Raw genomic sequence first — 13,353 nt, forward strand, 5'->3', positions numbered from 1 at the left:
CATCGGTGCAAATGAAAACCTTTATACAAATTATGATACCTTTATGTATTACGTAATTATATTATGGAGGAATATAAAAATTCTGAGCCCGTATTTATTATATTTTATATTGATATTCTCATTTTTAAAGTCCAGTTGTAGTAAATACATATCACCGGGAGGGAAAGATTAAAAAAATTTAAGAAAAGGGTTTTATCAGGAAGAATATCGAGTTTAACATGCTATGGTTTCTAGTTGAATACCACTTTAATTTATCAGAAGGGAAGCAAGATGAAAGCGGATTACTTTTAACACAAATTTATTTAGTTCTATCAAATTACAATCAAGAAAATACTTAAGAATAATCGCGTGATTCTAATATGAGAACGGTTGAAGTACGTGTCGATCTGAGGACGGGCGGCGACGAAGTGTGACGGGCTCGCTTCCGTTCGTTGCGGGCCTCGTGTAGGGAGCTCGCTATTTCACTCGATTTGAGTTGCCATAGTCGATGTGTGGGTTGCCACAATGCCCATAAAATATATTCCTGTTTTATGATTCTCTTTTCGTTTGCGAATTTCACTTATTGAAAAAGAGCATTATTCTATGTTCTATGTGAAAGCCTCAATTTGTAACATATAAGAGTGAGGAGGGAGGAAAATGTACTGCATGGTGGACGATGGTAATTTTCATACCTTTTCAAGCTGTGAAGCATCCATGGCGTTTTTGTCTGTTAGCCTTTTATAGGCGACCATGGACAGTCCCGGAGGCACGGGAAACTCGGATCCTGCTTCCTTGTTTCCTGGAAGAGCTCTTAGGAAAAAATAAAAACAACACACATAAAAAATATACATAAATTGATCAGAGAAAATAAAAATGAACAATTTTACTATTATTTATTAGGACATTGGATTTTTAACCATACGGATGATATGTCAATCTTATAAATGCCTCAACTTGAGATGACACATCTTATTTTTTGATATCTCATCAAAGATGAAGATGAATATGGAAGTCTGGGCATTTACGGGGCTTACGACTGTCATAGGCTGGTTTAAGTGATCACTTTACACACGTGTAACATTCACCAATTCTACCCATTATTGACAACCACACTACTCAAATTCTTGGAAGTTCTATATATATGAACCAATTTAGAAACCTTGTTCATGAATCACTAGAACTTCACTAGAGACATCTATTGGTGAGATGTAAAGAAGCTTTTTAATGGGTAGAATTGGTGAATGTTACACGTGTGTAAAGTGATCCCTTAAACCAGCCTATGACGGTCGTAAGCCCCGTAAATGCCCAGACTTCCATATTCTTCTTCATCTTTGATGAGATATCAAAAAATAATATGAAAATAACTCCTGTAATTGGAGATCATCCAGATTTTGTGAACAAGTATTTGGACACACTCAAAATGTTGTAAATGACACATCTATTATTTTACATGAAAGAAGATGGAAGTCTGAGCATCCCAGAACTTATGACCCGGCATTTGGCTGGCGTATGCGATAACTTTATACCCTTGTGTAACCTTCACCATTCTGCTCATTATGGATCACCTATATATGTAGCATTATTTTTTGGAACTTGTATACATGCAAATATATATGTATAGATAATTCACCAATTTCTCAACAGATGGCGCCACAACCAGCCTTACTTCTATTAGATTTTACTCACATGTCAAAGGGATCCAAGGGATCCATTACATACATACAAGTTCCAAAAATAAATGCAATATGGATGGATATTCAATAATAGGGCAAAATGGTGAAGTGATTATTTACGCCAGCTAAATGTCAGGTCGTAAGCCCTAGAATGCTTAGATATCCATCTTCTTTCATATAAAAGAATAGTTGTTTCATCTCAAGTTGGGATACCTACCATAGAATAATAATAATAAAACCTCTCTCTAACCCTTATCCTCACCCAATGGTGCATAGGGCACTGCATCCTATAGAAGCAGTGTTATCTTGATCGTTAAATACACGAAGGAAAAGTGATCAGCCTTACGCTTCAGGTACCAGTCCAGGGTCATATTAAATTAATATTATTCTGAGAAATCAGTAATATTTATATTTATTTTGACCCTCTTGGGAATCGAAACCGGGACCTAAAGCATGGTAGCCTAGCACGCTAACCACTACACTATGGAGGCGGACAATAATTATTGATTAATAATAAAATAATAAAACCCTTATCCGCACCCAATGGTGCATGGAGCACTGCATCATATAAACGCAGTGTTATCTTGATCGTTTACACATGAAGGAAAGGTGATCAGCCCTCCGCTTCAGGTACCAGTCCAGGGTAGTATTGAATAAATATTACAGTGAAAAAATCACTTATATTTATTTTACCCCCCTTGGGAATCGAACCCGGGACCTCCAGAACGGTAGCCGAGCGTGCTGACCATTACACTACGGAGGCGGACCTACATATAATTAAGAAATGTATATGTATTGTTTTTTTTATTATACATGAAGATTTTAATAAGTACTGTTTTTACCCATAAGGCAGCAAAAGTAGGTCGAGAGCCAAGCGGAGTAAGACTTTGGCTTGCTGAGGTCTCTCCTTTAAATTGAGCGATGGCGCTTTATTTCCAAGGTCCCCCAGTACCGGCATTACCAACAGAAGAATGCTAAAAAAAAAAGTTTTCTTAACACACTTTGGACGGGAAGGGTATTTCTACCCGTTCGGTCGATTGATGCTTAAGGACGGGAAGAGTATTTTCACCTTCTGCACCGGCCTCATTTCAAAGGCAGAAAAGAAGGAATTATCCAATGTTTTTATATGAATATTATATATCAATCTCTTTGTTAAGGTCAAATCAAATCCCGTCACCAGCGGTCCGCTGTATTTGTGTCCGTTACATCCGAAGTCCATTGAATAGAGATCCGTTATATCGAAGTTTTACTGTATTTTCAATTAATACATAATGTAGACTTTAAGACACAACACAACAAAAACACTTCCCCGCACCCCAATGGTGCATAGGGCACTGCATCATATAAACGAAGTGTTATCTTGATTGTTAACACACAAAGGAATAGTGATCAGCCCTCCGCTTCAGGTACCAGTCCAAGGTAGTATTGAATAAATATTAGAGTGAAAAAATCACTCATATTTATTAGACCCCCCTCTGGGAATCGAACCCAGGACTTCCTGAACGGTAGCCGAGCGCGCTGACCATTAAGGCGGAGACTGACTGGAGCATTTGATGCTAACATAAGTAAATTATATCTTCTCAGTATAGTCAGTACACCGAATCGAGCGCTCCATCTATAGTTTTGGATGCTCGGTAATGCTCGCTGCGAGCGATGTTACAGCGTTATGTTACGACGAAATGCTCCGGTCAGTCTCCACCTTTACACTACGGAGGCGGTGTAAAAAATACCCATCTGAAATGTGTCAACATACTAACTGAGCCCGGCATGTGTTGCAATGCATGTTTCAGAATACTGCCAAAGAAAGTGTACTGTGCAAATATATATAGATGTCGTGGTACAGGAAGGCCGGGGAAAGTATGGATGGATCAGATTTGTGAAATGAATAGGACGTATCACCCGGTAAAACCACAATATTAACACATTGTAGTCGGGCGCTTCGAACAATAGACTCTAGCCTATAGCGGATGTTTTTCGCGATTACTGCAAAAATATATTGCTTTCTTAAAATTGACACAATTTCTAAACCAAATAATATTTTCGATTGAAATTTTCAAAGAAATCATATATGACATTTGACTATCAAAAATAAATTATAATTGCTTTGATTACATCATAATTTTTAATTAAGTATTCCGTATTTCAAAATTTTAGAAGCATTGTAAACTCCAAAAAATAATATTCCCCTCCCAGGTATCATTCCCTATACAATGCTAATATATTCAAATAATAAAATACCAAACAGTAAACAAAACAGTGCAAGCAGTAAGAAAAATTGTCCAATACGTGAAATGACTCAAACTAAACTGGAGATTGAGATCGCATAAAAACTCTAGATTTCTGGCGACGCCTTTACAAGTGACACACCAGCCAATCCGGACAAGGCATCTCAAATAACGTTGGCAGACTGTCGCCTAGCACCCAGGTAGCAAATTACCCTTCAACGCATTTCATGTCACGCTGATAACAAACCCGTATATTGCCGTTTCCCGCCGATAACCGCCAGTCGACGAAAACGGCATTTGCCGTATCCCGCAGTTGACCGACAGTCCGCGAAAAACAATGTGTTAATAAAATAGAGTTTACTCACTCATCCTGATGGCTTTGAGGTCTCGAGGCAATGGAAGCTAAGAGCTTTGGTAGAAGATCAAGCTGCCGGTCAGCAGGAAGTCGCGGGAATCCCATAGTCAAATAAATTATTGTGAAATTCTGTAAAAAAAATACGAATTTAATCAATTGTATGCATAAATATTATATAAATAAAGTAAAAAGTATAATTACTAATTAATATATGGGTAACCATTTTTTTCACAACATTTTGTGTTTGTCCGAATCTTTGTTCACAAATCAGGGTTTCTCCACTTGGGGGTGGAGAAATCTATCTACATATCTCAACATAGATGAAGAATATCCTCCGCTTGTCTATTCAAATCGGCGTACCGGCTATAACGCATGAAATAATCTGGTCCAAGTGGCCTATACATTTGGCTCTCTGTTGTGTTACTTTATAAAGTAAGCATCTAGATTCCCCAGTCGTGGTTAAAACCTCGTTGTTCCCTCATGTTACGACCAATAAATCCACAACATGCGCCTGTAGCACCATATCTCAAAGCCCTCCAGCCACCCTTGTTCTGCCTGCTTATGTTTTACTATGGATATTATATAAGTCTACCTCTGTGGTGTAATGGTTAGCGTGTTTGGCTACCGCGCTGGAGGTCCATGGTTCGATTCCCAGGAGGGATGAAAATAAATATGAGTGATTTTACACTCTAATACTTATTTAATATTACCCTGGACTGGCCCCTGAAGTGCAGGAGTGATCACCTTGCCTTCATGTAAGTAACAATCAAGATAACACTGCGTCAATATGATACAGTGCGAATAAGGGTTATAAGAAGAAGATTATAATAATATTTAAATTCATCCAACTACTAACTAAACTAAGAAATGGGAACTAATGTTTAAATTTCTTATATTATTTCGAGAAATAAAAATACTTTGTATTACTAGTAATAAATAAACCCTGAAGAGGGCAACAGGTTGTTGCCGAAACTAGTTGGTTAATAAAAATATGAGTGGATCAGAACACAAAGAATTTTTACTTCTCGAAATAATATATCACAAAGTTAATGCTTTCAATATTCAAAACATTTAAATTTCTTTTTCACCACTATTTCTATATGAACACCGGGTATCGGTTGCTTACATTTGTGGTTGAGCCGCACTCTAGAGGCTAACGCATGTGGCTTGCGAGCCGCGGTTCGACAAACACCGAACTGGACTAATCAAATGGAAAATTTATACAATATAAAAAGTAATAGCACTCACAATAACAAAAGAAGTAGCCTTTTCATCTTGGTACATGCAGAGGAGGGCGTCCATGGGCAGCTGGACAGTGGACCGACAACGAACACGCTTGTTTATATGTACCAGCAACTCCATCACTTTTGTCCTCACCTAAAAATTAAAATGATTAAAATTCCGGTAAAATTAAAACATTGGTTACGGTGAAGTTTGTTAACCGGATCCACGCGGCTCACATAACCGTATGTGTTTTAACAAAACATGCCCCATACGCGGCTGACATAAGCGTTTGTGTTTTTACATTGCTCCAAGTTTCGAACCTCAGTTCAACTTAGAGGGATTTTTTCATGGTGTGGAACTTTGGATAAAATAATACGTCAATCCTTGGCCTCATGACATCTGTTGAAATATCTGACTAATAATTTGTAACATCACAAGGATAAATAAAAGAACAGATCCCTGATTTTTCTTGTGGTCGGTAATTAGTCTGCGCCATAATCATGCCCTATATCTGTCTCACTCTCGACGCTACGCATCGCCAGTAGGTAAGAGTGACACACGATGCGTGCTTTAATTTATTTATGTTACGATATAAGTACCAAAAAGGCACAATGAATCTCATTGAACGTTTTTGTTTAGGAAAATAAATCGTTTCTTAACTAAATACATGATAAAAGTAATCATTTAAAAAACGGCAAAATACCGCCGCGCACGGGCGTCTCTTAGGAACAAAGTTAACGCGGTTATAAGGTTAAAGAAATGATGACAGAATGATCTGACAGAAAAGAATTGATAATATTTCTGTGTTATAGTGATCCGTCCGCTACACAGCAAAACAAAATTTACAAGAAATTTGAGGTTTAAGATGTATAGAGGGTAACCGAAATGCACAGAAATGTGCACACCGCCAGAACATAGGGTTTCTGAAACACACAATTATGTGCAGACCGTAATATAAGGTTTCTGAAATGCACAAATATGTACATGCCGTAAACAATGCGTTTATAATAAAAAATGCTATAAATTCTTCATCTTCTTATTCATCTTGGTGTAGGTCTTGTGGCCTGTTTTTAAGAGGGATATGCCTCCTGCCATGTCGATTCCTAGCTGTCGACCCATGTCTTTGGTGGTCTGCCCGGGAATCGACTACCCTATAAATTAATTAACTTAAAATCATAACGTTGCAGTTATTATTTGCTTTACTTAAGGTATGCAAGACTTAACTTCACTCCTTTAAATCGTTCAGAAAAATAAAAAGAAAATGGTTAAATGAACCATGTGCTAATATTTCTAAAATCAAGAGACATATTATCCTACCTGCAGACAAGCCTGTAGTATTAGATGCTTGTCTGCAGGTAGGATAGTAAGGATAGGGAAGGTAAATGTGAAATACACATCACAAACACCCGACCAATAGCAAATAAATTTATTGTGCACTTGGCTAGAATCGAAGCCACAACACCAGTTTTGCAGTTGACCGTCTACCTAACTACGCCATGGCGCTAGTCTGTGTTACGAGCCATCCATGCCGGGGCCACTTGTTATTTTGTTATGGATATAATCGATTTTTTTTACAATCAAAGCATGATGTATGCAAAGACTTGCATACGAGTCATCCGTGGCGAATGTGTTAATGCGATTGCTTACCTGCTCGTGCGGAGAGGCGAGTTTGAGGAGCACAGGAGGTAGGAACTTTCCCACACATTGCTCCAATTGTTGGTCTGATTCCGCATTTCCTAATCTAAGGAACACTCTCTCCAGTAGCACTAAAAAGAAAAGAATATTATTGGCAATTTTGTAATTATTCGTTCATTCATACTGCGATTAATTGAAGTTTATTTTTCGTTTTTTATCTATGCAAAATTACTATCCGCATTCTAAATTCAAATGGCTTTATAAAGTTCAAACTTTGACAGGTATCACTAGCTTGCGTTTGATTGTTTTTTTGAAAAGTTTTTATTTTATTTAATACAGCTTGAAACATCCCATGTGTTTCCCGCGGATACAATGCTGTTAAGTATGCCATTTGACATTTGTAGTATTTTCAAATGATTGCAGATCTTTGTGTAATAGAATTGATATATCGCTCACACCTTTTAACAACGTCATTTATCAAAAAAACTTGATTTTTCAAGAGATCGTTTTCAAGTTTAAAAATATAATAAAACCTATTAAAAATAAATATCAAGCCGCTTATTGAACTTTTTACTGTGTAACAGATCTTTTTAGGTAAAACCTGAATGTTTTTTCTCCATTTGAAAAATATGTAGTATATTTAAAAAAATAATTAAACAAAACCATTTCTTCATAATGCAAAAACAACACTTTCTACACGAATAAATATAAAGCCGCTTTTGCTGGGATATAGTATATTTTCTGGGCGTTCCGAAAACATGCATAGCTGCAAATTGACGATTTTTGATACATGACGTTGTTGAAAGGAGTGAGCGATATATTTGAGTACGCATACGTATCGATAATAAAAACAATAGTCGACTGACAACTGCGTGGGTGTATGAAAGAAGAGAGAGAATCAAAAGTAAAGGCTTTTTCAGATTCTCAGATCGAAATAATTTTCACACTAATCTTAATAATTATTATTGTCCAAATATTCCGCAACAAATGTCACAAAAATGACAGATCATGCTCCACAACGTCAGAATGATGAGGTTAAAATAAGAAATTTCCGTCATCGAGGGAAATTCTAACGCTTCTAAAAATACGATTGTATTATTATTATAATTTCAATAACAAAAAATAGCAAATCTATGATTATTACATGTATTTACTTACTCAAATCATTTCCCGGCTCAGGAACCGAACCGCTGTCTGAGGTGGCCATGTTGTTTTTGTAAATATTTTTTTATTTTGTTGTCTATGCTTTAGTGATGCCGCATGAAATGACAATAAAAACCTACCCAGTCTCTACAGATTTTTTTTTCAAACAAATGTTTATAATACTCATTTATTATTGAAAAACGTTTTTCTGTCATTATTTAATTTATAAATCAATAAGAAAATTGAAAATGAACGTAGATTTTTAGGGTCACAGTTAATTAAAACATTTTAAAGTTATATTATTTTCATTATACAATTTACACAGTAAAATCATGTTATCACGGACTAATTGGGGGGAGGGCGTGTCCGTTAAAGCCGAAAGTCCGTTATATAAAAACATAAATAAATAAAAAATTAATTTTTTTTCGCAAATACGTTGTGGCACATTTTATGAACTTTATAGAATTAAAAAAAACTTTGTTTTAACCACTTTTTTATTATTAGTACACTTTAACCTACCGGTTTCGACAAGAACCTTGTCATCATCAGGGTTTATTCAATTCTAAAACATTAAAAACATAAAATACATGGAGTATTTTAATAAAGTTAACAAAATTTTATTTATTGTCTTCGGGCACTCGTCGTGAAGTGATTTTGTTGCTGTTTGATATTGACGAGCTTGCTTTCAATAATCCTGCTTTGAAACATGAATCAAGTTTTGTTTTCACTTTTGAAGTTTGTTGTTTTTTCTATTATCAACGCTTTATAATAAGGAAAATGCGTTTAATATAGTTGAACTTCGTTATCTGACGAATAGTCAATAAATATTATAATATCGTTGATATGTGATCTTACCACTGATTTACTTTGGGCAGTGTTGTTATTGTTCCGGCATTATGTCTCAAATTCCAGTGTAAGACGCATGACGTATTTATCACGGCCTCTAAAAATTGTTTACGTTGCGGCGGCACTTGAATTTAAGCATGTATAATACTAACAGGACGTACTTTTTTACATTTGGCTGGATTTTTGTCTGTTAAATCCGAAGTCCGTTGAATGGAGGTCTGTTATATCGAAGTTGTACTGCATTTTAGACAAGTGCTGCTCGTTTTTAGGAGGGTAAACGGTTTACAAAATATATTTCAAACTGAAATTATAAATATAATTTACTATGTCAAACAATTACTATAAAAAATAATGCTCTTGAAAAAAACAAAATTTGTGCGAGAGTGTTCAAATTTATAATCAAAAAAGTTTTAAAATAAATGTAATTATTTTAATAAAAAATAAACAATAATCCTTCAATATTATTTTAATGACAGAAAATCCCTTTAATTTCCTTTGTGAATGCATGTATTATAATTTTTCTCCATGCTCATTTCTCCTGGTTTATAGGATACATAGGATGCAGAGAACCTGAACATATTGTGAATCAGGGAATCACCATGGATCTTCCTCGAACCAAACAATTCATGGATGCTACAGAGAGATAAAATGATTCGAAGGCATAGCCTGGTTCACGTTGTATATGACAGAAGGACCTGCATCCTGAGGACGAGGAGAGCTGACCCCAACAGTCTAAAACGACAATAAGTTGGGACGGAGCCAGGAAGAAGATAACATCATTAAATCACCACGTATTTATAAGCGCCCTTGAGGTAGTATTTTCAAAGATGGCATATTTTTAACTTAATATTTACCCGCTACAGGGCAGAAGGTGTTGTTTTTGCATTTTGAAGAAAAGGTATTGTTCAATATTTTTTTAAAATAAACTAAATATTTTCCAAATTTCAAACCTTCAGGTTTTACCTAAAAATATCTGTTGCACAGTAAATAGTTCAATAAGTGGCTTGATATTTATTTTTAATACATTTTATAATATTCTTAAAAACGATCTCCTGAAAAATTATGTTTTTTGAAATATGACTTTGTTGAAAGGAGTGAGCAATATGTGTATCTAAGGTATATTTTTTCCAATAAATTCAGCAACCAAAAAGTTGACGTAAATTTCAATTGACCTTACATCCTTAAAATATATTTTTTAAACTAATGTAAATGTTATGGACGGACGCGTCGCGTGCGCGATGACCGCGAAGACACTTTGTGATCAGCGTACGCGTGCACTGGATGACGTCCACATTAAACAGGACACTTTAGTCCCCTTTTTGTCAGGAGGCAGGTTGGACTGAAGCGAGTATTAATTAAAACACGGTATTGACTATTTTTATATTTGTTTATTTAAAAACAACAATACGACAGTCAATACTCATGTGCTTCCAAACAGCTCTGTTAAGTTATGTTACACCCGACTCTCACGAAGTACCAAATTAGACTATGTTAAAAACCCTCTTGCTTTAGGGTAGGGAATCACAAAATGCTGTACTGATTTATGGCCATGGGAACGCATCTCGAACTTAGGCTGGACAACATATTGCAAGCAAATGACGAGTCCCTCGACTTTCTAAAAGGACAATAAAAGTGCGAATGAGAAATGGCAAGGCCATTACACTAACTAACCCTCACGCCGCTTGCCGCAGAGCAGAGAGAATAGAACCACACACTACTGTCTTTGACAACATTGTTCGCCTTTTTCACACTCATGCATTTACTCATACAAACACGCCGATTATTTCGACTCCTGACTTGACCTCTTTTAAGTATTTGAAATACTTCATCACGATATGTTTTCCTCGATCTTCCTCTGTTTCTATTACCAACCACATTCGATTCATAAATTTCATTTACTGTTCTTTCTTCACTCATTCGATTCACATGCCCACAGAATAGGGAAGATGGGGAATGTGGATGTGAAAAATATATCCCAACACCCAGATCAATCGAAAAGAAATTATTATTTTTTTAATTCGCTTTGCAATTGGCTGGAATCCAGCTCGCCTCAATAGGTATGCAGTCTAGCGCCTACCCTACTACGCCTATCAAAAAGAACATAAATGTTCACCTTGAAACTAGTTATTATCACATTAATTTAATCTTATTTTTAAATATACAAGAAAAAACTGACTGAACTGTTTGCTCTTTTTTTTTAAATTTAGCGTATTTTTTTTTTCAACATTTTGGGTATTCTAAAATCCTTGTTAATAATCTATTAGGAACAAAATTTTGAGTGTGTCAGAATACTTGTTCACAAAATCTGGATTATCTCCAATTACAGGAGTTATTTCAATATTATTTTTTTGCTTCAAAATTGGTTCATATATATAGAACTTCCAAGAATTTGAGTAGTGTGGTTGTTAATAATGGGTAGAATTAGTGAATATTACACGTGTGTTAAGTGATCACCAAACCAGCCTATTCCGGTCGTCAGCCCCGTAAATGCCCAGACTTCCATATTTGATTAGATGTCAAAAAATAATCTATTAGGAGTTATTTTTACTATTTGACAACTCAACAAACATAAAAAGCACAAGTCTGGATACTTACAAGAATTATGACCTGTCATAGTCTCGTTTGAGTGATCATTTAAGCTATTATGTGATAATTAATGTTGTCCGCCTCCGTAGTGTAATGGTCAGCATGCTCGCCTACCGTTCTGGAGGTCCCGGGTTCGATTCCCAGGGGGGTTTAATAAATATAAGTGATTTTTTCACTCTAATATTTATTCAATATTACACTACCTGAAGTGGGGGGCTGATCACCTTTTCTTCATGTGTAATCGATCGAGATAACACTGCGTTTATATGAAGCAGTGCCCTATGCACCATTGGGGTGCGGTAAGGGATTTATTATTATTATTTATTAGACAATAGTGTCATTTTCGTGAGAAATCACCTCATGGCGCTTTTCAATTTACAGTTTTTTTTTTACATTTGAAACGACAACGAAATACATTTTCTTCCGGATCAACATACAATAAAATTATGGTATTATGAAACTGTATTCATAAAAAGACTATTTTTTTTTATTGGAAACACGATTTTTTTTTTCAAATAAAAAAATTGATAAATAAGTGTTCGAATTAAATTTTTTATTTGAAATAATAGTCCAAAATAAATCATTTGAAATCTTTTAAGCAGTTTTTTGTACCAACTATAAAAATCTAGTTTTTTTCCACCAAAAAAGTTTCATAACATCACCGACGACATATTTAAACAATTAACATATTTTGTTTTTCAGTTCATAAATAAAACATTATAATTTTTTTTAAATAATAGTCCATAATAAATTTAGGCAAAATATATCATTTCAAATATTTTAAGCAGATTTTTGTACCAACTGTAAAAATCTATTTTTTTCCACCAAAAAAGTTTCATTACACCACCGACGACATATTCAAACAATTAACATATTTTGTTTTTCAGCTCATAAATAAAACATTATATTTTTTTTTAAATAATAGTCCATAATAAATTTAGGCAAAATATATCATTTCAAATATTTTAAGCAGATTTTTGTACCAACTGTAAAAATCTATTTTTTTCCACCAAAAAAGTTTCATTACACCACCGATGACATATTTAAACAATTAACATATTTTGTTTTTCAGTTCACAAATAAAACATTTGTTTTTACCACTCGAGTACTATATTCTTAGTAGTTACTCAAGTGTTTTATGTATAATTTCATCAAAATGCAGAAACAGTAAATGAATTAGTAACAATATTATTTTCTTGGCTCTCGTCTGAATCTAGATGGTGCATAGAACACTGTATCAGATTGACGCAGTTTTAACTTGACGAAAAGGCAAGGTGATATGGTTAGTTATATGAAGCAATCCTGTATTCCTAATTTTTTAACCTAAGACTGGAATATATTTAACAGAGCTGATGAGACGAAGGGGATTGCCGCCATGAGGGAAAGGAAATTGCGAAATTAATTAACTGAAGATTAATCGGTTTTGTCCGCCTCCGTAGTGTAATGGTCAGCACGCTCGGCTACCGTTCTGGAGGCCCCGGGTTCGATTCCCAAGGGGGGTAAAATAAATACAAGTGATTTTTTCACTGTAATATTTATTCAATATTACCCTGGACTGGTACCTGAAGCGGAGGGCTGATCACCTTTCCTTCATGTGTAAACGATCAACATAACACTGCGTTTATATGACGCAGTGCTCTTTGCACCATTGGGTGCGGATAAGGGTTTTATTATTATTATTATTATT

General features: G+C 35.1%; 1 protein-coding gene across 1 annotated transcript in view; it reads right to left on the minus strand.

The window, feature by feature from the left end:
* The window catches only part of LOC148308972 (proteasome-associated protein ECM29 homolog), a 47,276-nt gene extending 38,973 nt beyond the window's left edge, over positions 1–8,303 (minus strand). Inside the window, exons 1-6 of the mRNA XM_088260822.1 lie at positions 8,250–8,303; positions 7,104–7,222; positions 5,481–5,609; positions 4,243–4,361; positions 2,495–2,626; positions 672–789 (exon numbers count right to left, since the gene is read on the minus strand). Of these exons, the coding sequence (XP_088116948.1) occupies positions 672–789; positions 2,495–2,626; positions 4,243–4,361; positions 5,481–5,609; positions 7,104–7,222; positions 8,250–8,298 (666 nt within the window). The 5' untranslated portion in view covers positions 8,299–8,303. The remainder of the gene's footprint in view (positions 1–671; positions 790–2,494; positions 2,627–4,242; positions 4,362–5,480; positions 5,610–7,103; positions 7,223–8,249) is intronic.
* Positions 8,304–13,353: the final 5,050 nt, after the last annotated feature.

The sequence above is a fragment of the Brachycentrus maculatus genome, unplaced genomic scaffold, assembly GCF_059751285.1.
Source record: "Brachycentrus maculatus isolate JH-2025_06_01 unplaced genomic scaffold, ASM5975128v1 h1tg000142l, whole genome shotgun sequence".
NCBI classification, from domain to species: Eukaryota; Metazoa; Arthropoda; class Insecta; order Trichoptera; family Brachycentridae; genus Brachycentrus; species Brachycentrus maculatus.